The sequence below is a fragment of the Nipponia nippon genome, unplaced genomic scaffold (assembly GCF_047370975.1).
Source record: "Nipponia nippon isolate SJK-2023a ecotype South Korea unplaced genomic scaffold, ASM4737097v1 scaffold_4, whole genome shotgun sequence".
Taxonomy (NCBI): domain Eukaryota; kingdom Metazoa; phylum Chordata; class Aves; order Pelecaniformes; family Threskiornithidae; genus Nipponia; species Nipponia nippon.
In genome coordinates this window covers 125,706,842-125,727,376 of record NW_028262358.1, presented here as the reverse complement: position 1 = coordinate 125,727,376, position 20,535 = coordinate 125,706,842, and the positions used below count along the sequence as shown (strand labels likewise).

Here is a 20,535-nt window from a genome sequence, read left to right as displayed (position 1 = left end):
GTCCCACGGGGTTTGGGGGAGCTGCTCCGCCCTGGCCCTGTTTCAGGAGGAGCCCCCCACCCCAAAGCCACCAGAGCCAGTGCTCGCTCCCTGCCACATCCCTCCCCAGGCATTTTGGTACCCATCCCACCACATCCCTCCCCAGGGATGCATTTCAGTCCCCATCCCATCCCTCCCCAGAGATGCGTTTTGCTCCCCATCCCATCCCATCCCTCCCCAGGGATGCATCTCGGTCCCCATCCCACCACATCCCTCCCCAGGGATGCGTTTCACTCCCCATCCCTCCCCAGGGATGCGTCTCAGTCCCCATCCCATCCCTCCCCAGGGATGCATTTCGCTCCCCATCCCATCCCTCCCCAGGGATGCGTCTCGGTCCCCATCCCATCCCATCCCATCCCATCCCATCCCATCCCATCCCATCCCATCCCATCCCTCCCCAGGGCTGCGTTTCGCTCCCCTCCCGCAGCATCCCCGGGGGGCAGCGCGGGCAGGAGGCGATGCCCTGCCCGCCCGAGGCCCCCCCAGCCACGGGAAGGGTTAACTCCCGCCGGCGCAGGCAGCCTTGGCCAAGGCCCTTGGAGTGGGTTTTTCTCCCCCCGCTGCCTCCCACAGGTCACGGCCGCCGGGGCTGACGTCGTCGGATGGAAAAACAATTTATCTCCGGCTGGCGGGGAGGCCCGGGGGGGGACGGCAGCGGAGGCCGCTGCCAGGTGTGGAGGGGCCCCCCCGGCACCCATCACGGGTGGGTGGTGAGACCCCGGGGGCCAGGGCTGGCCCCGAATGGGGCTGAGGGGGGAACTGGCCCCCCAAGAACCGGAGCTGGGGGGGGCTGGGGGGGGCTGAAGGGGGGCTGGGGGGGGCTGGGGGGGCTGCCCTGGAGCTGCGGCCGTGAGCCAGGGCCCTGAGCCCCTGGGGTGCCCCAGGGATGGCACCCGCACCCAGCCCCGCTCAGGGGGAGCCCAGGCAGGGCAGGGTTAGCCCAGGCAGGGTTAGCACGGGCAGGGCAGGCAGGTTTAGCCTAGGCAGGTTTAGCCTAGGCAGAGTTTAGCCTAGGCAGGGCAGGGTTCAGTCCAGGCAGGGTTAGCCCAGGCAGGGCAGGGTTAGTCTGGGCAGGGTTAGTCCAGGTAGGGCATGATTAGGCCGGGCAGGGTTATCCTGGGCAGGGAAGGGTTTAGTCCAGGCAGGGTTAACCTGAGCAGGGTTAGCCCGGGCAGGGTTAGCCTGGACAGGGTTAGCCCAGGCAAGGTTAGCCCGGGCAGGGTTATCCCAGGCAGGGTTAGTCCGGGCAGGGTTAGCCCGGGCAGGGTTATCCCAGGCAGGGTTAGCCCTGGCACAGTTATCCCGGGCAGGGTTAGCCCGGGCAAGGTTAGCCTGGGCAGGGTTAGTCCGGGCAGGGTTAGCCCAGGCAGGACAGGGTTTAGTCCAGGCAGGGTTAGTCCAGGCAGGGTTAGTCCAGGCACGGTTGGTCCGGGCAGGGTTATCCCGGGCAGGGCAGCCGGGGAAGGTGGCCCCGGCGGGGTGGGGGGTCCGTCGGTCCTGCCTGGCCCGGGAAGGGCGGCGGGGCCCGATCCCCGGGGGCTGCGGGGATCCCAACCCTGCACCGCCGGCGCCATCTGCCGGCACCGCCGCTGCGGGGACACGCGTGACACGGGGCGGGGGGGACACGGGCACACCGCCCACGGGGATCGCAGCACTGCAAACCCAGCCTGGGAACGGAGCACCGGCTGACCGCGGTGTAGGGACCGGGGCACCGGGATGCCGCCGGCACGGCGACCGCGGCGGGACCCACGGAGCCACGGCGTGGGGAGAGCGGGGACGGCGGCACCGGGGTCGCGCCCGGGAGCTAGGACCCGGGAGCGCGGCGCGGCGGGGAGGGCGGGGCCATGCATCTATACGGGCGTGGTTATGCACGGAGGGGCGTGTCTTGCATATATATATTAGGCGCCGTAGGGCGGGGCGTGCTGGTTTGTGGGCGTGGTTAGAGGGGCTGGCGGGGCCAATGGGGGCGGAGCGGGGCTCGCCGGGGGGCGTGGTCTCGGGGAGGGGGCGTGGCCTTGCGGGAGCGGGCGCGGCGGCGGCGGCGGCCCCGGTGCAGGGCGGGAGGCGGCGGCGGCGGCGGGGCCATGGCCTGGTCCCGGTACCAGCTGGGCCTGGCCGCCCTCATGCTGCTCACCGGCTCCATCAACACCCTGGCGGCCAAGTGAGTCCTCCCGGCGGCTGGAGCGGGGTTGGGGGACCCGCACCCCCGGGGCTGGGCTCCGGGAGCAACCCCCGGCCCCCCCGCTCCGCCCTGGGCCCGGGCCCGCTGTCCTGCTCGGGGCCTTCCTGGGCCTCAGGGCGGCCTGCCCCCCCCCCCAGGCCCGGGCCTGGCGGGGTTGGAGCCCGCTCTTCAGGCCCCCGGTCCCCTCCTCCCACCCCAGGGCTGGGGTCCCCCCCCCCAACGTGTCACCCCCCGGCGTGGGCTTCGGGTCCCCCCGTGTGGCCTCGGGGACGGCTGTCCCGGGCCGGGCCCGGGTCCGGGCTGCATTGGCAGAGCCCAAGGCCCTGCCCGCTGCCCCCCTCCCCGGTTTTGGGGGGGCTGCTGTTGCTCTGGGGGGGTCCCCATAGGGACTGGGGCTGCTCCTGCTTGGGGGGGGGCGCAGGTCCTGGTGATGGGGAGGAAGGGGGGGCTGCATGGCCAGGGGAGCAGGGGGTCCCCAGCCTTCTTATGGGTGCTGGGGAGGAGCCCCCCCAAAAATCAGGCACCCTGCGGCCGCTTCTGCGCCCCAGCTCACCCCAGAAGCCAGGCAGGGGCTGGATCGAGCCCCCTTCCCACGGAGAGCACCCTGGGGTGCTCCTGGCCTTCGCAGCGAGGATGAGGATGGTGTTTCCAAGGGCTGCCCGGGCAGGGCAGACCTGCCAGGCCGGCTTGGCCCGGTGCTGCCAGGCAGACGCATGGGCCAGCCCTGGTGCTGCAGCAGATGGAGGTCCCCAGATGGGGGAAACTGAGGCACAGAATCCCCACAGGGCAAAGCAGAGCTGGGAGATGGCACTGAGCTCTCACCCAGCTCACGAGACCCCGCGTGCGGCCCGGCAAAGCCTCTTGCGAAACACAGACCTGAGCCGGAGCGTGGCGGAGGGGCTGCGGTGCGTCAGCCGGGGCTGACTCACGCCAAAATCTTGCTGGCCTGGCTGAAAAGCCCCTGGCCGAGCGGCGAGGGCCAGGCTGGGGATTGCCCTGGCCGCCGCTCGTGCCCCGTTTCCCCGAGCTCAGCAGGTCTGCGGCCGCTCAGCCTCAGCAAAAAGCGGCTGGAGGGTGTCCTGGGGGCCGGCAGCCGGCCACCGAGGGGCTGGGGTCCCCTCCCGATGCGGATGGTCCCCGAAGAGGGGAGATCCACGCCGAAACGGGCCGTGGGGACCTGTGCCACGGCCTGCGTTTATCCAGCGTTGCCCTCCGTACTGCTTGGAATACCCAAAAGAGGGGGGTTGTGCCCCAAAACTGTGGCTGGGGGTGTGAGCGGCGGGTGCTGCCCCCCCAGCCTGCGATCCGGCGTCCTTTATGGGCTCCGTGTCCCTTAGCCCCCAGGTCTTCCAGGCCGGTGACATAGGGAGGAGGGAGGGGGTTGGGGTGACCCCCCCATGATGCTGTCCCGGTCTCCCCGGCAGGAGACGGTGCTCCCCGGCTGGCTCCGGCCACGCGTGCCGGCAGCGATGGGCGCGGGGACACCGGATCACGGGGCTGTGCGACACGGCGGTGTCCGTTTCCCTGCCTGTCACTCAGGGCTGGGAGCCAGGCCAGGAGCTGCCGGCAGGTCGGGGCGGCCACGGCATCGTCTCCTTCCCTACAGATGTCCTGTCCCCAGAGCTGTCACCTCGCGGGGCTGGTGGCCCAGAGGACAGCCCTGGTAGCCCAAAGGACAGCCCTGGGCTGGCTCTCGGGGCGTTCTCCAGCTCCCCGCAGCCTAACCGTCGCCCTCTCCTCTGCCTCGTAGGTGGGCCGATAACTTCAGCGCAGCCGGCTGTGGCGGGACGGAGGAGCACGGCTTCCAGCACCCGTTCCTGCAGGTGAGCCCCCGGGCCGGGGCAGGACGGGCCGCGCCAGCAGGGCCACCCCCCTCACCCGCCTCTCTCACAGGCCGTGGGCATGTTCCTGGGTGAATTTTCCTGCCTGGGGGTGTTTTACCTGCTGGTGTGGAGGGATCAGCGGAGGCCGGAGCCCAGCATGGCCCCGTCGCAGCCCTTCAGCCCGCTGCTCTTCCTTCCCCCCGCCCTCTGCGACATGACTGGGACCAGCATCATGTACGTGGGTAAGTGCTGGGGACGGGGATGCCGCCTCCGTCCCCCCCCGTGCCCCGCGGGGACCTGGCTGTCCCTGGGGCCAGACTCGGCTGTCGGGCTGCAGGATTCCACGGTGCATTCGGTTTTGGGGGAGGATGACCCCGAAGGCGGTTAGAGGGGTCTGAGCAAACGCTTCCCACCCGTGCGGCGAGTTGTGGCAGGGCTCAGCCCTGTTCCTCGCAGGGTGCAGGGTTCCCGTGGAGCAGGGACGTGGGGCTGCGTCTTGGTACGAGCCAAGTAGGAGTCGGGGGGGGCAGTGTCACTGCTCCTTCCTCCTATTAATCACCGATCTGCTCTTAATTACTGCAGCAGACAGTTAAGCAGAGGGGCGGTGGCGTTAGCCAGCTCCGGCAGCGTCCACGACTCACGGGTCCGTCTCTCCTCACGCAGCCCTGAACATGACCAGCGCCTCCAGTTTCCAGATGCTGCGTGGATCCGTCATCATCTTCACTGGGCTCCTCTCCGTGGCTTTCCTGGGCCGCAAACTGGAGCTGAGCCAGTGGCTGGGCATCCTGGTCACCATCGTGGGGCTGGTGGTGGTGGGGCTGGCTGACCTGCACAGCTCCCACGACCAGAAACACAAGCTCAGCGAGGTGATAACAGGTAGGCGGTGGCCGTCGGGGCAGCGGCGGCGGGGAGATAACCCCCGGCAGGGTGCGCGCGGGGCTCGCCGGGCTGCCCGTCCGGGGGGCAGGGAGATGGGGGCTCAGCCTCTCCCTTCTCCCCCCTTTTCCCCCTCCTCTCTCCCCTTTTCCCCCTCCTTTCACCCCCTTTTCTCCCCCCCTTTTCCATTTTTCTCTCCCCCCTTTTCCATTTTTCTCTCCCCCCTTTTCCATTTCTCTCTCCCCCCTTTTCCTCCTTCCCCCCCTTTTTTTCCCCCTCCTCTCCCCCCTTCTCCCCCCTCCCTTTCCCCCCTTCTCCCTCCCTTCTCTCCCTCCCTTTTCCCCCCTTCTCTCCCTCCCTTTCCCCCTTCTTCCTCCCCCCTTTTCCCCCCTTCTCCCTCCCCCCTTTTCCTTTCCCCCTTCCCCCCTCCTTTCACCCCCTTCTCCCCCCTCCTTTCACCCCCTTCTCCCCCCTCCTTTCACCCCCTTCTCCCCCCTCCTTTCACCCCCTTCTCCCCCTCTCCTTTCACCCCCTTCTCCCCCTCTCCTTTCACCCCCTTCTCCCCCCTCCTTTCACCCCCTTCTCCCCCCCTTTCCCCCCTTCTCCCTCCCCCCTTTTTCCCCCTTCTCCCTCCCCCCTTTTCCCCCCTTCTCCCTCCCCCTTCTCTCCCCCCTTTTCCCCCCCCCTTTTCCCCCCTTCTCTGTCCCCCGCCTTCTCCCCCCCGCAGGCGACTTGCTCATCGTCATGGCGCAGGTGATCGTCGCCATCCAGATGGTGCTGGAGGAAAAGTTTGTCTACAAGCACGACGTCCACCCGCTGCGGGCCGTCGGCACCGAAGGTCTGTCACGACATCGGCTGAGGGCGCTGAGGGGGGCCGGATCCTGCAAACCCAGCCTGGGGAGGGCTGCAAAAGGGGTGCCGCTGGGGGGGTCAGGGTTAGCTGGGGCGGGGAACGGGCACCCACTGACACCCGCTCGCACCCAGGTTTTTTCGGCTTCGTCATCCTGGCCCTGCTGCTGGTGCCCATGTACTACATCCCGGCGGGCAGCTTCAGCGGGAACCCTCGACGGACGCTGGAAGACGCCCTCGACGCCTTTTGCCAGATCGGCCACCAGCCCCTCATCGCCTTGGCCCTGCTGGGGAACATCAGCAGCATCGCCTTCTTCAACTTCGCCGGCATCAGCGTCACCAAGGAGATCAGTGCCACCACCCGCATGGTGCTGGACAGCCTCCGCACCCTCGTCATCTGGGCCGTCAGCCTGGCCGTGGGCTGGGAGACCTTCCACGGCTTGGAGATCTTAGGTTTTGGGGTGCTGCTGCTGGGTGCCGCTCTTTACAACGGCCTGCACCGGCCCCTGCTCGCCCGCTTGCCCTGGCGCATGGAGGAGGCCGGCGCGGCGGCCGAACGGGAGGGCTTGCTGCGCGGGGAGAGCGCGGCCATCAACGGCGAGAGCTGAGCCGCGCCGTGTCCCGCTCGGCCCCCCCCGGGGTTCATTTCCCCGGCCGATCTCCCCTCCTCGGGAGGGGATCGGCGTGGCGGTGGCGACACTGGTGCCCGCTGCTCTTTGCGGGAGAAACCTCTCCCCTGCCTCGCCGCCGGGGCCGCGGGAGGGGATGGCGAGGCCGTGCCTGCCCTTCCCCACCGGCTGCTGGCGGGAGATGGGAGCCTCTGCCCCTGTTCCCAAGGGGCTGTGGTGGGGCTGGGGCTGGCCCCGCTGCTCCCCAACCTGGGGTTTCCCCCCCAATAAAGTGACTCTGCCCGCGGCTCGCTCCCCGGGTGGCTGCGCCGGCCGCGGCGGGGTCCTGGGGGCTCAGCGGGGCTGGGGGACGGGGTCTGGCCCCCGGCGGGCACCGGTGTGCCCACAGGAGGTGGGGTGCTGAGTCCCCCCCATCCCCGGGGCCATGCAGGACGCGATCCTGGGTGTCCCCAGGGGAAGGAGAGGACCCAGACATCTTTCCCACAGGGTGGGGGAGAAGGCAGAGAGCCCTGGCATCCTTGTGGGGGGGCTCCTGCCAGCCCAGGTTTTGGGGGGGGCAGATCCTGGCCGCCCCCTTGGCTTCCCCCTCCAATTTCGCAATGCCCGCTGCTCACCCCCGGGCGCGCGCGGCTGCTTTTTGCGACGTTTATTTGTGTGTCCCAAAGAGGCGGAGGCGAGCGCAGGCGGGGTGTTCGACTCTACCTTTATTTTCTGGGTTTTTTTGGGGGTCCGCGGTGGGACCCCGGCAGCGGGGCGGCGGCGGGGGGGGGACACAACGGGAGAGCAGCGGCGGTTGCCCCCTTGGCACGGGGCTTGGTGCGGCATCGGGGCTGCGGCGGCGGCGGCACGGAGCATCGCCCAGCTACTCTCTGCCGGAGGAAGGATGGGAAGGGGTGAGCTACGGCATGGACCCCCCCCCAGTTCCTGCCGTGGGGATGGGGGGTCCCGGACTCACATGGCATTTTGCTTGTAGTGCTGAAGCGCCTGCTCGGCCACTATCTCCATGAAGCGGGGGTCATCCCAGGAGATGTCCCCCGGCACGGTGAGGGACAGCGGCTCCGAATCGAAGAGCTGCACCGTCACCTGCGTATCGGGGGGAGCCGAGGGGTCCTCGAGGTTGGGAGCCTTGGAAAGGACCTGGAGATGGGGGGACAAAGCCAGGAGAGCTGGGTGAGCCCCCACGCCGGCCCCTCGCCCTGGCACCCGGCCCCGCGGCCAGCTATTGTGCCGAGAGGCTCGCCGTTGGGCGCACAATCGCCTCTTTCTCCCCCTGACCCACTTTCCGTGGCTGCCGGCCCTGCCGTGGCGGGGGGACGGCGGCGGGGGACTCGAGCCCTCCGGCCGCGGCGCCGGCGGGACTCACCGTGGTGACCTGGAGAAAGCCGTCATTGCCTTGGGTGAGGTTGGCCAACCGCGAGACCCAACCGAACTGACGGTTGAGCTGGTCCAGGAGGCTGGTGGTGTTGAGCATCTCGGCTTGGAAGGCGCGGAGGAGGTCGTCGTAGCGGCGGGTGAAGCGTTCGGCCAGGCGCAGCGCGTCCTCCAACTGCTCCCGCAGCTGGCTCTGGGCAGGGTCCGTCTGCCAGCAGTCTTGGGGGGGGATTTGGGGGGCATCAGGGGGGGCCAGGGCTCACCCGCAGCCCCAGTGCCTTCGCCCCACCACGTCTCACCCCTCCCGCCCTCCCCGGGGATGATCCCCGTCCCGGCTCACCCACGGAGAGGATCTCCCGGCACTTCTCGCACTCGTCCCGCATCCGCAGGCAGCCGGCCGAGTTACGCCGGATCTCCCGGCACACCATGCGCTCGTCGCTGAAGTTACGGTATTCTGTGGAGAGCCCGGCCCAGCCTCAGCACCCCAAAACACCATGGGGTGCAGGGGGGGGAGCACCACAGACCCCCCAGCCCCGGGGCAGAGCTGCGGGGCCGGCACGGCCAATGCCCCAGGGTGCCCTGAGGGGACATAAAAATGCTTTTTCCAGGGAATTTTGACCCCCCCGGCTGTTTTTTCCAAAGCAAAGCGCTCCCTGCCAACCTCCGTTTCGAAATCGCCCTTTTCCCAGCCGCCTGAGCCAGGGCGGCGGTGGCAGACGGTGACGGCACCGGTGGCAGACGGTGACGACGTCGGCGGCCGGGCTGCAACCGGCTCTGCCCGCCCAAAACAAACACCTTCCCGGGATGGCGGAGGCTCCAGCAGCCAAGATTTAGGCAGGGGGCAAAAACCCAAAAACCCAGCCCAGCTCTGCAAACAGTGGCGCTTGTGATTCCCAGGCTCCCGCGGGGATTCTCCGATGTCTCGTAGTAGGGTTGAGCTCATCCTCAAGGTTACTCACCCCCTCATAAGAAGCGGGGGGGGGGGGGGGGGGAATGCCGGGAAGCCTGGCTGTAAATCTCCTGCTTCCAGGCAAATTGGGAAGCCCACGACACCCAGCCCGTGGCGAGCACCCTACCTGGGGCAAAGCCACCCAGCGCGTGCTCCCAGCCGCCCTGCGCCTCTTCCAGCATCCGCTGGGTCATCTCGAAGAACGGTTGGAAGAGGCGGTGGAAACCGTGGTGGGGATGGTGGAAAAAGGGATGCAGCTCCCGGGAAAGCCTCTCGCTGCGCGGGGGCAAGCGGACGTGCTGGACGGGAGGGCGGAAAGCCTCGCGGAAACCGCCGAAGGGTGCTCGGAAGAAGGGATACATGCGGCCGTAGACTTGGGTGCTGTCTTGGAAGATGTCATCCACCCCATCCTCCAACAACCCAAAACGTTCTTCCAGGTCCTCGAACTGCCGTTCCTGCCGCTGGTCCCGCTCCAGCAGCGAGTCGATGCGCTCGCCGTTCACCCAGATGGAGAAGGGCGAGGAATGGTTGAGGAATTCCTCTAGCTGCCGGGCAGGGGAGCAGGATCAGGCCAAAATTTCCCCCTCCGCACCCCGCTCAGCATCACCGGGTGCTGCGGGACCGCTCACCTGCCGTCCCACCAGCCCCGAGCCGCTGTGGCACGTGCGGGAGTAGAAGCGCATGCAGGTGTGCTTGAGGCAGGGCTTGCATTCTTCCCAGAGCGCCAGCATCGTCTCGTTGCACACCTCCTGCTTCGCCGCCAGCTGCTGCTCCTTCTCCCGGGCCAGCTGCACCGCCTCCTGCAAGGCACCCGCGTCCAGCCCCCAGGGCGTCCCCCTGCTCCCGGGATCCCGGGCACGGCATCCTTCGGATGCGCCCAGGCCGGCAGCGGGGGTATCCGGGTACCAGGGTCGGAGCGACCACCCTCCTCATCCTCACTCACCTCCTTCCTCCTCTTGGTCTCCTCCAGCGTGTGCAGGATGGCTTGGTGGTCCTTACTGGTTTTGTCCATGAGGGTCTTCATCTGCTTCACCCCGTTGATGGCGTTTTCCACCTCCGTGTCGATGTATTTGCTGCCGGCTGCCGACATCTCTGGAGCGGGGGGAGGAAGGGCATCCCTCGGCCGGCCGCTCCCAAGGCGGCGGTGGGAGCCCCGCCAGGGCACGCAAATATTTGCGGGTGCGGAGTCCCCGTTTGCTCGCCAACGGCCCGATTCCCGTTCACAGAACTCAAGAAAAGTGACCCAAAATCCGGCCCGGGCTGGGGCCGCATCTCCCTGCCCGCCACCCCCAGTATCTGGGAATGGCCTCGCACCGGGGCGGCCGTGGGCTGCGCCGTTCCCGTCCGGCCATCGCCACCGGCCATCGCCACCGGCCCTCGCCCGCCTGGCCCAGGGGGATCTCTGGGGGCAGGGTCTTCCTTGCCCGCCCCCGAAAGCATCCAGCCCCATCCCTGGGTTCCCAGCCCCCCCGGGATGATGCCATGCCCCCTCCAGCCCCCCTGGGATGATGCCATGCCCCCTCCATCCACCCCCCCCAGGACGATGCCGTGCCCCCTGCATCCACCCCCCGCCCCAGGACGATGCCGTGCCCCCTCCATCCACTCCCCCCGGGACGACGCCGTGCCCCCTCCAGCCCCCCAGGACGATGCCGTGCCCCCTCCATCCAGCCCCCCAGGACGATGCCGTGCCCCCTCCAGCCCCCCACGACGATGCCGTGCCCCCTCCATCCAGCCCCCCAGGACGATGCCGTGCCCCCTCCAGCCCCCCAGGATGATGCTGTGCCCCCTCCAGCCCCCCGGGACGATGCCGTGCCCCCTCCAGCCCCCGGGATGATGCTGTGCCCCCTCCAGCCCCCCTGGGACAATGCCGTGCCCCCTCCAGCCCCCTGGGACAATGCCGGGCCCCCTCCGTCCAGCCCCCCGGGACGGGGCTGGGCCCCCTCCCGCCCCTGCCACCCGAGGATCCCACCCCATCCCACCCCATCCCCGTGGGCACAGCGCTCCCCCCACCCCACAACCATCCCGTTTGCTCCCCCAGCCCCCAGGGAACCCCCCTCCCCCCAAAAAAAAGCTGTGCCCTGCACCCCCCCCCCCCCCCCAGCCCTGCCCCGGGCACGCTGCTGCCAGGCCCCCTGCCCACCCACTCCACAGCACCCGCAGCCCCCCACTCACGCTTGAGCTCGCTGGGGGGGACGAGGGCCTGGCCCCCCTCCCAGGCGAGCAGGAGGCCGAGCAGCGAGAGCAGCAGCAGCGCCATGGTCCCGTCCGTCCCGGAGGCAGCTGCCTGCGCAGGCAGAGCGGGGGCTCAGAGCAGGATCCGGCCCCCCGCCCCCCCCTTGGCCACGGGGCTCTGAATCAGCAGCGGGGACGAACAACCCCCCCCCCTCAAACCTTGGGCACAACGTTGGGGGACACAGCGATGGTTGAGCTAACGCCGCCTTCCCCCCGGGTTGCAGGGGGGCCCTGGGCAGCGGGGTCCCGCTCGAAGCCCCCGCTGGGGGGGCTGGGTTGCGGAGCCCCGTGTGTCCCCCCCCTCCGCCTGCGGGACAAACAAGCCCCAGGCCCGGGGCCAGGCGCGGCGGGCGGCCAAGCCGGTGACCGAGCTGGGATTTTCCCCCTCTGCGGGAGCCAGCGCCGCTTTTCTCCTCCCCCGGCCCCCCCCGAGAGATGGAGAGGGGCTGGGGGGGGCTGCGGGGGGGGGGCGGGGCAAAGCCGGGGCTCCTGCCTGCTGCAGGCAGGGATGGGCAGGGGTAGGCACTGCCGGCAGGACCCCGGCCCCCCGCCCAGGGTGCCATGGCCCAGGCAGCCCCCGCTGGCCCCCCCCAGGTTGTGCAATAGCCCAGCTGCAGTGTGGCTACCAACTCCCCCCCCCCCCCCAAAACAAAATCTTGTGCAATGGCCCAGCTGCAGTGGGGCTTGGCCCTCCCCGGCGGCACTGGCCCGCTGCCCCGCGGCACTGCAGCACCCGCTGCAGCACCCATTGCAGCACCCGCTGCAGCCCCCCCGCACTGCTGCCCCCCAGATTCCGCCCCCAGCCCAGCCCAGCTCCATCCTGCCCGGCCCAGGGCATTGTGGGAAACTCCCACCCGCTGGGATGAGCATCACCTCCTCCAGCACGGCCCGGAGGCGCAGGGGGGCACCCCGGGGGTGCAGCCCCCACCTCTGCCCCTCAGCGGGGCCCCCACACCCGGGGGTGGCCCTGGCCCCCCCCGGCTGACCCCCAGGCATGACCCCTGCACCCCCACACCAGGCAGGGAGCTCCCCCCACCCCACTGCACCCCAGCCTGGGCAGGGGCACCCCAGGGAGCACCCCCGGGGGGACCCCTGTGTCCCTGGCCTGAAGGGGGCTTGGGGGGGGCTTCCAGTGCTGGCTGAGACTGGCAAAAACTCATTACAGGGAAGGGAAGGGAAGGGAAGGGAAGGGAAGGGAAGGGAAGGGAAGGGAAGGGAAGGGAAGGGAAGGGAAGGGAAGGGAAGGGAAGGGAAGGGAAGGGAAGGGAAGGGAAGGGAAGGAAGGGAAGGGAAGGGAAGGGAAGGAAGGGAAGGGAAGGGAAGGGAAGGGAAGGGAAGGGAAGGGAAGGGAAGGGAAGGGAAGGGAAGGGAAGGGAAGGGAAGGGAAGGGAAGGGAAGGGAAGGGAAGGGAAGGGAAGGGAAGGGAAGGGAAGGGAAGGGAAGGGAAGGGAAGGGAAGGGAAGGGAAGGGAAGGGAAGGGAAGGGAAGGGAAGGGAAGGGAAGGGAAGGGAAGGGAAGGGAAGGGAAGGGAAGGGAAGGGAAGGGAAGGGAAGGGAAGGGAAGGGAAGGGAAGGGAAGGGAAGGGAAGGGAAGGGAAGGGAAGGGAAGGGAAGGGAAGGGAAGGGAAGGGAAGGGAAGGGAAGGGAAGGGAAGGGAAGGGAAGGGAAGGGAAGGGAAGGGAAGGGAAGGGAGGACAGCCCTACCTGCTGGCTGCCCGGCTCCGCCGCGGCCGCCCGCCCCCGCCCGCTCCTATTTATCCGGCCGCGGCGCTGCGGGTCCGCCCCGCTCCGGCCCCGGAGCTTTCTGGAACCGGCGGGCCCGGCCCCGGCCCCCCCCCCCCCCCCCCCGCCGGTGCTTCCCCCGCCCCGGGCGCCCCGGGGCCGCGGGGATGGGCGCCGTGCCCTGGGCATCGCCCTCCCAAAATGGAGGGGGGCTCTCCGCGGGCACCCAAATCCGGGTGCTGCAATCTGGGGGGGGGGGGGTAACACCTCGCCGGCCACTGCGCACCTCATTGCCCCCCCCAACCCACCCCCTCCCCAGGGACCCCCGCCCCCCCTCCCCTGGGTGCTGCGGGCAGCCCCTTCCCACCCGCGGCCGTGTGCCCGGGGGGGGCTGCGTGGGGAATCCCCCCCCCCCAAAAGCTGCACCGTCCCCCAATGCCATAGGGGAAACTGAGGCATGGCCCCCCCATGGCCCCCCCGGCCCGAAACCGCAGCCTCCCCCCGCCCCCCCCGGGTGATAAACACGTTCCCGGCTGGTGATCCCAGCCCGGTACAAAAATGCAGCCTTGGGAACTGGGACAACTGGTTGGCGCCCAGTAAAGGGGCGTGGCCTGCGCGCAGGGGCTGGGAGGCTGCGCCCCCCCCCCCCCCCCCCCCCCCGCCAGGAGCGGCCCCGGGCCCCGCGGGACCGGACCCCCGGCAGCGCTGCAGCGCCCGCGCCCGGTACGGGACACGCGGGGGGGCGGAGCGGGTGCGGGGGCCTCGGGGCCGTGGGCGGGACACGCGTGTGCATAGGGGTGCACGGGGGTGCATGGGGGTGCAGGGGCCCCGGGGCCGTGGGTGGGACACGGGGTGCAGGGGAGTGCAAGATCCCCGGGGCCGTGGGTGGGACATGGGGTGCAGGGGCCCCGGGGCCGTGGGCGGGACACGGGGTGCGTGGGGGTGCAGGGTGCCTGGGACTGTACAGGGGACATGTCGGTGCGTGTTCTCCTGGGGCCGTGTGTGGGACACGCGTGTGCATTAGGGTGCACGGGGGTGCAAGGTCCCCAGGACTGTGCGCAGGACATGCGTGTGCACGGGGGTGCAAGGTCCCCGGGGCCGTGGGTGGGACACGGGGTGCACGGGGGTGCATGGGGGTGCATGGGGGTGCAGGGGCCCCGGGGCCATGGGTGGGACACGGGGTGCAATGGGGTTGCAGGGTCCCCGGGGCTGTGGGTGGGACATGGGGTGCACAGGGGTGCAAGGCCCCCCAGGCCGTGGATACGGGGTGCACAGGGGTGCACAGGGGTGCAGGGCCCCCGGGGCTGTGGGTGGGACATGGGGTGCAATGGGGTTGCAGGGTCCCCGGGGCTGTGGGTGGGACATGGGGTGCACAGGGGTGCAAGGCCCCCCAGGCCGTGGATACAGGGTGCACAGGGGTGCAGGGGGGTGCAGGGCTCCCTAGGCCATGGGGTGCACGCTCTCCCCAGCCCATCCGGGGCTGGTGTCAGGGTCTCTCCCCTCTGCCTCCATCCCCGCCTCGGTAGCCCCAGGCCGGGTGGGAGCTGGCCCGGGCCAGCAGTAGCCACGGGCGAGGAGGGTGCAGGCTCTGCTCCCCACATGGAAGCGGGGACATCTCTGCAGCAGGGGCCATTTTGGCTGTGTCCTTGCTGCAATCCTCCCCCTGAGGGAGGCCTGACCAGCCTTCCTCTGCCTCCCCCAGCTTCCTCTTCCTCCCCAGGCCCAGAGCAGCCCTGTAACCCTTTCGCTGCTGCTGCTGCCACAGGCGGACATCCCTTGGCGGGGGACATCGCCCCGTCCCATCGCAAGCCCCCCGTGCCACGGCGGTGGGAGACGAAGGCGAGGGGCCGGCGGGGTGACAGCCGGTTTCCTTCCCGGTTTTCGGGGCGATGGCCAGTTTCTGGAGCAGGAAGGACAAACGGAAAGGGGATCTTCCCCCACTGCTGGCCTCGCAAGCGGCGGATTTGGGGGTGCTTATCCGGGAAAGTGGTCCCAAGCCCTGGGTGGAAGATGCCGTCCCCCAGCAGCCGGCGGTGGGGAAGCCGGAGGAGGAGTTTGCCAAGTTCTGCTGGATCCAACACCCCGGTAAAGGTCTGAGCAAGGTCCTGCAGTTGCTGTGGCCCATGCCACGGTTGAAGGTTGGGAGCAAACAGCACTGGGCTTCCCAAGGAGCCGAGGAGAGGCGGAGAGCCGCCGGGATGCAGGTACAGGCTGCCGAGAGATGCGCCAAGCTGGAGGGGAAAGCGCCGGGGCTGCCAGAGGAGCCGGGGACCTGCCGAAAAGCCACCTGAGGCGGGGAAGCCCGGCAGGAAGAGCCGGTGGCCTTGGTGACGGCGGTCAAAGTCCGCAGCGGGGTCTCACACCTCGGGGAAGACGTTTGGGATGAGCCGATGGTCGGGCACGAAGCAGGGGCTGGAGACGTGCCGAGGAGAGGTGGTGGCCGCGGGGATGAGATGGGTCAAAGTCGGCCCCCGGTGCAGGCAGGCGGCGGTGGGGATGAGGAGGGAAGGACCTCTGGCTCGCCCCGGAGCCTGGGATTGTGGGTGGAGGACAAGGATGCTGCCGCCATCCCTCGAGGAGACGGGCAGGACTTTAAGCCTCCATCGGCAGCAGGAAGGTCCGGGGAGGAGCGGAGGAGGCAAGTGTGGGAGAAGCTGGAGCGGCTGGGAGAAGATGTGGCGAGGTGGGAAGGGAGGTCGACGAGGGACCTGGCGGCCAGGCTGATGGAGGTGATCCTGCGGACGGAAACCAAGACGTACCCTACGGAGACGGGGAAGGAGAGCGACTGGCAGGAGCAGGGGCGGCGGGGGACGAGAGCCAGGGTGGGCAGCTCGGAGGAGGTGGGTGCTTTGGTGGACACCCATGTGGACGTCACCACGGCGCAGCAGCGCCCGCGGCTGCAGGACCTTGCCGTGTACCACGACGTCCCCATCTCCGTCGGTGGGACCGTGTATGGGGACGATCAGCACCTCCCCACCGTGCCGGAGCCGTTTGGGAATGAGCAGATCTGGGAGGACCCTGACGGTGACCTCCTGGAGCAGGGAGGTCCACCAGCTCTTCCTAGGCCCGCAGCGCTGGTCCACTGTTTCATGATGGTAGAGGACAGGAGCAAAGAGCAGTGGAGGGAGGAATTCCCGGACGTCTGGGCGTGATACGAGATGGACTGCGGGCTGGTGTCTGAGAAGGAGGAGGTGAACGGGGCACCGGTGCCCTCCCAACGGCAACCCCCATTTCCAGCAGACGTGGAAGACGCGGTGGCGAGCATCTTGCAGGACCTGCTGGATGATGGCGTGGTGGTGGAAGGCTTCTCTTCCTCCAACAGCCCTTTAAAACCCATCCGAAAGGCCGACGGGAGGACGTGGTGCTTGGTGCTGAATTGCAAAGCTGTCAACAGGGCCACCCCCAGGGTGGTGGCTCCGGTGGACCTGGACAGGACCGCGCTCGTCACAACCATCAGCCCCAAGAGCAGGTATTTCTCGACGGTGGATCTATCGAACTCCTCCTTCGCCATCCCCTTGGCAGCGTGCTCCAGAGCCAGGTTTGCCTTCACCTTCAGGGACCAGCAATACCTCTTCACCCGCCTGCCCCAGGGCTTCTACAGCACCACCGCCATCGGGCACCGGCGGGTGGCTCAGATGTTGTCCCAGCTGGCCCAAGGAGATAAACCCTGGGTTTTTTCCTACGTCGATGACATCCTCATCACCGGGAAAACCCTGAAGAAAACCAAAGCCCAAACGAAGAGAGTCCTGGAGCTGATCCAAAAAACAGGCTTTAAAGCCAAGTTTGAGAAGGCGCAGCTCATCCAGCCCAAGGTGGACTACCTGGGGGTGACAGTCGGGGCCGAGGGGCGAGAGATCCCGGCCAGAAAGCTGGAGGCCCTCAGCAGAGCACCCAGCCCACGGAGCGTCTGCGGCCTCCGCTCCCTGCTCGGGCGTTTTGGCTCCTTGCAGGATCACATCCCCGGCTACTGGGAGCTGGCCCGGCCGCTCCACCGCCTGACCACGGAGCGGGTCGGATGGGAATGGGACCGGAGCAGGAGCAGGCGCTGAGCCGCTTGAAACGCGCCCTCCAGGCTGCGCCCACCCTGCGATTCCCCGATAAATCCCAGCCCTTCGTTATCAGGTTAACGAACAGCAAAGAGGCGGTAGGAGCTGCCTTGCTGCAGGAGAACGACCGGGGCCAGCTGGTCCCGGTGGCACACAGCTCCCGCATCCTGAAGGACTACGAGGTCTCCTACCTGCCGGAGGAGAAGGGGTGCCTGGCGGCGGTCTGGGCTGTGCAGGCGTTCAAGACCCTCATGGGGCCGGCCCCCATCCTTATCCAGATGCCCCATTCCCCTTGGAAGTATCTCCTAAGGGGCGAAGCGTTGGGGTCCCACGGGACGCACCCGCACCCGGCGCAGTGGACTCTGCTGCTGGTGAACGGGGGAGCGATGGCAAGGGGACCCCAGCCTGAGTGGGGACACCCCCCTGGCACCCCGGTCCCCACCGCTCCCGCCCTACGGCTGCTGCCCTCCCACGTCCCCAAGGCCAACGTGTGGTTCACGGCCAGCGAGAAGTTTCACTCCGTTGGCTTTGCTGCGGTCAACCTGGAAGAGCGGTGGCTGCTGGGGGTGGCCGACGGCGGCTCGGTGCCGGGCGCGTTGCTGGTGGCTCTCTGCGAGCTCCTGCGCCGTCACCGAAGCTCCTCGCCCCTCTGTTTGTACACCGGCTGCTCGTCCTTGGTGGAAAGGTTGCAAAGCCAGATCGGCGAGTGGGAGTCGGGACCGTGGGTGAGCTCCGGCAAGGATCTATGGCCGAGCATCCTCCAGTGGGTCCAGGCCAACCCGGGGCTGCTGCACATCAAGTACGTGGGAGAGGATGGGAGCGAGGACGCGGAGGAGAGGGAGTGGAGCCAGAAAGCGGGTGGGAGGGCCAGGGCGATGTCTGGCAGGGCCGTGGGCAGCCAGCAAATTTGGGAGCCTTCGAAGCACGAGAAGCAAGAAATCATCGCCCAGTGTCACAGCTGGTGGCACGAGGGGGTGGAGGGGACCCTGGCGAGGGTGCGGGAGGTGGCAGCCTGGGAAGGTGACAGCGGGCAGGTGGCCCGTTGGGTGCAGAGCTGCCTGATCTGCGCTGCGGGCAGGGACGGAGCAGGCGAGGTGCTGCCCCAGCGGGCAGAGGGGCCGTGGTCGCAGCTCCAGCTGGGCTACGTCGGCGGCCTCCCCGAGAGAGAGGAGGGGTTCCGCTCCCTCTTGGTGGTGGAGGATGAGTTTTCGGGGTGGGTGGAAGCCTTCCCCATGTGGGGGAGGACGGTGGAGGAGATGGCCGAGGTGCTCTGCAGGGAGGTTTTTGCATGGTACGGGACTCCTCGTGCCATCCGTTTGCTGCGTGTGCCGCGCGTCCTCCGGGATGCCATGACGGCGGCATCCGGCGTGGAGCTCCGGTGGGACATCCTGCAACCCAGCCAGGCAGGACCGGCCACCGCAGCCCTGCCGCGGCTGCTCCACGGGGCCGGCAAGGAGTGGGCGAAGACGCTCCCCTTGATCCTGGCGGGGATCAGATCCGTGTCGGCGCGGGGAGCGGCGCTAACCCCCTACCAAATTATTTTTGGCTTCCCGTTGGAGATGCGGTGGGCGCGCGAGGAGGGGGGGTGCCCCCAGGACAACGTCCTCTCCTGGCTCGGCCGGCTGCAGGAGGACGGGGCCGGCTACAAGCGCCGGACCGAAGCCACGCTGCTGAGCGGTTGCCCGGAGGGGGATGTTCCGTGGCCGTAGCCCCCTGGCTCCTCCGTGATTTTGCTGGCTGTGTGTGTTGTGTATCATGGTGTGGGGAGAAAACGGGTGTACTGGGCTTACTGGGAGGCTTTTAGGCAGGACTGGGGAGCTTTTAGGGAGAACGGGGGGGCTTTTAGGCAGGACAGGGGGCTTTTAGGCAGGACTGAGGGGCTTTTAGGCAGGACTAAGCAATGTGCAACCTCTTGCTATGCTTGCATTTGCTATGGTGTTCAAGTGCAAGTCTTGCTGGGTATACTGGTTTTGACCGGGATGGAGTTGTTTTTCATCGCATCCAGCATGGTGCCGGGCTCTCCAGCTGTGACCCCAGCAGTGCTGGGAGCACTGGGATGGTGTTGCCATTCCCAGTCCAGCAAGGCCTGGGGGAGCTGGGCCAGCTTTTCCTCGGGACGGTGGGAGATGGTGAGCCATGGCCTTGGCATCACGTACTTTCTTTCTTTGTTTTCTTTACCTCTTTTTCCACTTCTTCATTTATTAAATGATTTTTTTATCTCAACCCACAAGTTTTCTTGCTTTTCTTCTTCCTTTCTCTACTGGGTTTGGCTGGGATGGAGTTAAATTCTTCGTAGCAGCTTGTGGTTTGGGTTTGGGCTGAGAACAGCGTTGATGGCAGGGGCATGCCATAGTTATCGCAGGGCTCGCACCGCGTCAAGGCCTTTTCTCCGCCGGGAGCTCACCCACAGCGCCGGGGAATCGCGTCCCGAGGCCTTCGGGAGCGGTGGAGGAGGAGAGAGGAGCCATCGGTGCCCAACACCCGAGTCTCAGCCCCCGTTAGTGACCTCCAGGTGATCTCCTGATGCTCTTCAAAGGGCCGTGGGTCCGTATCCTTCTCCATCTCTCCCGATGGCTCTCAGGTTATAGCTCTCCAAGCCTTTCGGCTACTTAAAATCATGGAATCATTTAGGTTGGAAAAGGTCCTTAAGGTCATCGAGTCCAACCATTAAACCAAGCGATGAAGGCAACGGAGGGCGACCACAAGCCCTGGGAACCCCAAGCCCTGGTCCCTGAGCTGGTTGAAGCCAGAGGAGCAGCGAGGTGGGAGCTGTGGGCTCACCTGGGGACCCCCAAACGAGGAGCTGCTCTCGATGGCTGGATCCAGGGCATGGCAAGTAGCCCAGGGGCTGGTAGCCATGGCAGGGACCCATCTGCCACCCCAGCAGAAGTATATTTAGTGCTTCTGCGGCGAGCCGGCAGCCCAAATGCTGAGTCAGCACGGACGCAAGAGAGCAACCCCGCCGCTGATTTAGCACCAGCATTTAGCCGGCCGGTAAATCCCGTAGCGAAGCGGCGGTTAAAAGAGCTGCAGCCAAAGGAAGCCGGGATCGGCTGAGTTGGACACCTCTGGATCGGCTCCACCAGCCGTGAGTCATCAGGGACGGCCTGGACGGGCTGAGGAAGAGCAGCAAACTGCGGCCGATGAGGATGAGGATGGTGGGAAGAAGCCCCCGGTTGCGGGCGAGCATCCTCCGGCAGCCCGCTTTGGGAACCCCGAAAAGATGCCGTGGGTTGGGGCGTCGGAGGACACGACCACCGCGAGAGCATCGCTGGCGGGGCTCTGGCGATTGAAAAGTTATCGCGATAGGGGTTGGCGTGTTCTCCCCGGTACGATGCGGGGGGGAAAGCCCGGGGGTGGAGCAGAGAGACCCCAAAAATACTCCCAGAAATGGCAGGGGGAGTGAGGGGGAGGCTCCGGGACCCCCAAACCCGGGATGGGGATCTCCGGGAGCCCCGTCCGTGTGCGAAGGGGCCGGCAGGCGCTGCTGCGGGGATATTGCAGAAAATCACCTCAAATCCCCCGGCTGCGAGGGGCAGGCCTGGGCCCGAGCGAGCAGGGGGCTGCTGCAGGGGCGGCGGAGGTTTGGCTGGCCGAGACCCCCTGCTGTGTCCCGGCGGTGCCCAGGGACCCTTGGAGGAGGAGGAGGGAGGCCGTGCGGGGAGGAAGGCTGGCCCGGGCCCCTGGCTGGGTCTCGGCAGAGGGCAGCAGCAGCCCGACACAAAAGCCTCGGTGGGGAGGGGGTCTCGGCGAGGAACCCCCGAACATCCCCATCCCACACAGGCCCCCTGTCCCATGTCTCTGAACTGGGACTGCTG

General features: G+C 68.0%; 3 protein-coding genes across 4 annotated transcripts; 2 read left to right on the top strand and 1 right to left on the bottom strand.

Moving 5' to 3' along the window:
- The first annotated feature begins 2,042 nt into the window (after positions 1–2,042).
- Positions 2,043–6,684, top strand: SLC35F6 (solute carrier family 35 member F6). Its single transcript, XM_087776436.1, has 6 exons — positions 2,043–2,200; positions 3,972–4,044; positions 4,115–4,286; positions 4,708–4,920; positions 5,648–5,758; positions 5,905–6,684. The coding sequence occupies exons 1-6, from the start codon at positions 2,124–2,126 to the stop codon at positions 6,375–6,377; spliced, it is 1,119 nt and encodes a 372-aa protein (XP_087632562.1). The 5' UTR covers positions 2,043–2,123; the 3' UTR covers positions 6,378–6,684.
- Positions 6,685–7,084: 400 nt separating this feature from the next.
- On the bottom strand, positions 7,085–12,702 carry CLU (clusterin). 2 transcript variants are annotated; one of them, XM_087776435.1, is made up of 9 exons: positions 12,654–12,702; positions 10,891–11,002; positions 9,662–9,810; positions 9,348–9,518; positions 8,846–9,263; positions 8,110–8,223; positions 7,762–7,988; positions 7,354–7,535; positions 7,085–7,267 (listed from the first exon to the last, which is right to left on the bottom strand). In XM_087776435.1, exons 2-9 carry the CDS (start codon positions 10,973–10,975, stop codon positions 7,261–7,263), a joined length of 1,353 nt encoding a protein of 450 aa, XP_087632561.1. In that variant the 5' UTR covers positions 10,976–11,002; positions 12,654–12,702; the 3' UTR covers positions 7,085–7,260. The 2 variants fall into 2 exon arrangements, with proteins under 2 accessions (XP_087632561.1, XP_087632560.1); XM_087776434.1 differs by lacking the exon at positions 12,654–12,702 and adding an exon at positions 11,110–11,333.
- Positions 12,703–15,061: 2,359 nt separating this feature from the next.
- On the top strand, positions 15,062–18,529 carry LOC148053541 (protein NYNRIN-like). The gene is given in 2 exon segments (XM_087776427.1): positions 15,062–16,697; positions 16,700–18,529. Coding segments are annotated over 2 exon segments (3,363 nt in total). The 3' UTR covers positions 18,427–18,529.
- Positions 18,530–20,535: the final 2,006 nt, after the last annotated feature.

Excerpts from the sequence above, each read along its gene's own strand:
- SLC35F6 (XM_087776436.1), top strand. The coding sequence starts at position 2,124 with ATGGCCTGGTCCCGGTACCAGCTGGGCCTGGCCGCCCTCATGCTGCTC. Across the intron at positions 4,287-4,707 it reads GACCAGCATCATGTACGTGG|CCCTGAACATGACCAGCGCC; the intron begins GTAAGTGCTGGG and ends CTCCTCACGCAG. Across the intron at positions 4,921-5,647 it reads GCTCAGCGAGGTGATAACAG|GCGACTTGCTCATCGTCATG; the intron begins GTAGGCGGTGGC and ends TCCCCCCCGCAG.
- CLU (XM_087776435.1), bottom strand. The coding sequence starts at position 10,975 with ATGGCGCTGCTGCTGCTCTCGCTGCTCGGCCTCCTGCTCGCCTGGGAG. Across the intron at positions 9,519-9,661 it reads AGACCAAGAGGAGGAAGGAG|GAGGCGGTGCAGCTGGCCCG; the intron begins GTGAGTGAGGAT and ends GGTGCCTTGCAG. Across the intron at positions 8,224-8,845 it reads GCTGGGTGGCTTTGCCCCAG|AATACCGTAACTTCAGCGAC; the intron begins GTAGGGTGCTCG and ends GGCTCTCCACAG.